Raw genomic sequence first — 2,082 nt, 5'->3', positions numbered from 1 at the left:
AGACCAGCCTGGTCTACAAGAGCTAGTTCCAGGACAGGCTCCAAAACCACAGAGAAACCCTGTCTTGAAAAACCAAAAAAAAAAAAAAAAAAGAGTCTTCTTAGAAAAGGCATGGTGGTGCACGTCTTGAATCCCAGGACTTGGGAGGCAAAGGCAAGAATATCTCTTTGAGTTTAAGGCCAGAGTGAGTTCCAGGACACCAGGACAGCCAGAGCTACCCAAAGAAACCCTGTTCTGAGGGGGGCAGGGGACAAAAAACCAAAACAAAACCTCTGAACGATAAAAAATAAATAAACCGGGCAGCAGGGACAGACACCTTTAATCCCAGCACTTGGGAGGCAGAGGTAGTTGGATCTCCAGAACAACCAGGACTGTATCACAGAGAAACCCTGTCTTGAAAAACCAAAATCAAATATGTGTGTGTGTGTTATATGGTATAAGTAAGAAGTCATTAAGTATGTATGAGAAATAAAAGGCAACTGATGTAGTTTCTGAGTGTGGTGCAGCAGGCTTCAGTGAATCTCTAATATTTGTTCAGGAAATCTTTACAGTATCTCTGAGCTGTGGAAGATCAGTAGTATAAGTGAAATAAATACTTTCTGAATAAAGAAATAAATATTTGCTACTATAAAGTTTTTACATTTTTTATTATTGAAAACAAAATACTGTAGGCAATCAGCCTCATTATCAGTTTTATAGACCTCTAATCCTATAGAAAATAATAATTGCATAGTAACCCACACTGCTTCTTGTTGGAGCCATGTACACGTTCATGCTCGGGATTAGAAACACTAAGTTATGCTGTGCTAATTCAACTATGTACTCATAGGGAAGGAGAGGAGAAGAGAAAGGAAGGAAGAAAAAAAGATTAAACAGGACAGCAGTTTGCTCAAAATTCCATCCAGTGGGTCCAGACACTACATGCAGTAAGACATTAAGACATGTGAATGAATGCACTGAGAATCTCCTGGGTCTAGGTATGAAGTGAGAGACAAAAAACCACATATACTCTACTTCTTGGAGATTCAGAGACCTCAGGGTATTCACTGGCTATTACTTTCATCTCATGTGCTGACTTTAGATTTACCTCTACGGAAGAATGTGCGAGACCCAACTACACTTGACCTTATAGAGTCAACAACAGATACCTCACAATTGGCAATCTCTCAAAAAAGAGTCAGATCTTATTTAAGTGTGTGTGTGTGTGTGCACCATGGAACATGTGTGGAGGTCAGAGGACAACTTTTGGGAATTGGTTCCCTCAATCCACATACAGGTCCTAGGGATCCGAGTAAAGCTGTCAGGGTTGGCAGCAAGCACCTTAACCTTCTGAGCCATATCAGCATCTCTTATGAAAAGGAAATTCTCAGATTGTTTGATTCTACCCTATGGTATCTTAAACAAATGGATACTAGATGAATAAGCATGTGGCTAAGCAATGGAACCGTGACGAGCATTTTCATGAAGGCTGCTGTCACTGGGTCATCCCTTATCCTTTCTCTGAACAGAATAAGGTGAACAGTAAGCTGTACCTGGTCTTCAGGCTGGCAGCCTTTTGAAGCATCTCCTCCGTAACAACATCTGTGTTATAAAACTTCCTGAGTGTGTGCAGCAGCTCTTCTTTCCGATGTGCAGGCAGGCTCTCGGCATTGAGCAGGGCTCTGGCTCCGGAACGCACCTGCCTAAGCTCTAGATCTTCCAGCACGCGTAAGCCGTCCTCTGAGCCAATGGGAGCCTGGAACTCCTTGGCCAGCTGTTGCTTCAGATGGTTGTCATAGTAGTTGGAGATGGCATGACAGGAGGTGCAGAGTAACAGCACATCATGGGAGTTGTGGTCCTTCATCTCAAGGGGGAAGTGCTTGCGGTACTCATGTGGGATGATGTTCTTCCTGGAACAAGCCCACCGCAGAGCAGTGCTCATTAGCTTACGCTACAGAGACATACGGGGCCAGCAGGTGAGCCACTCAGAGCCTGACCTGGGCCTGCACATGACGGGGAAGACTTCTTTTTTTTGGTTTTTCGAGACAGGGTTTTACTGTGGCTTTGGAGCCTGTCCTGGAACTAGCTCTGTAGACCAGGCTG

General features: G+C 43.9%; 1 protein-coding gene across 2 annotated transcripts in view; it reads right to left on the bottom strand.

Annotated features, from left to right (window-relative positions):
* Window positions 1-2,082, bottom strand: part of Exd2 (exonuclease 3'-5' domain containing 2) — a 40,896-nt gene that overhangs the window by 2,560 nt on the left and 36,254 nt on the right. For both annotated transcript variants that reach the window (XM_026779807.1, XM_005343271.2), the window contains exon 8: window positions 1,533-1,889. In XM_026779807.1, coding sequence (XP_026635608.1) covers window positions 1,533-1,889 — 357 coding nt within the window. The remainder of the gene's footprint in view (window positions 1-1,532; window positions 1,890-2,082) is intronic.

This window comes from Microtus ochrogaster, chromosome 1 (assembly GCF_000317375.1).
Source record: "Microtus ochrogaster isolate Prairie Vole_2 chromosome 1, MicOch1.0, whole genome shotgun sequence".
Classification (NCBI taxonomy): Eukaryota; Metazoa; Chordata; class Mammalia; order Rodentia; family Cricetidae; genus Microtus; species Microtus ochrogaster.
The sequence above is the reverse complement of the archived record's forward strand: the minus strand, read 5'-3'. Positions and strand labels throughout refer to the sequence as shown.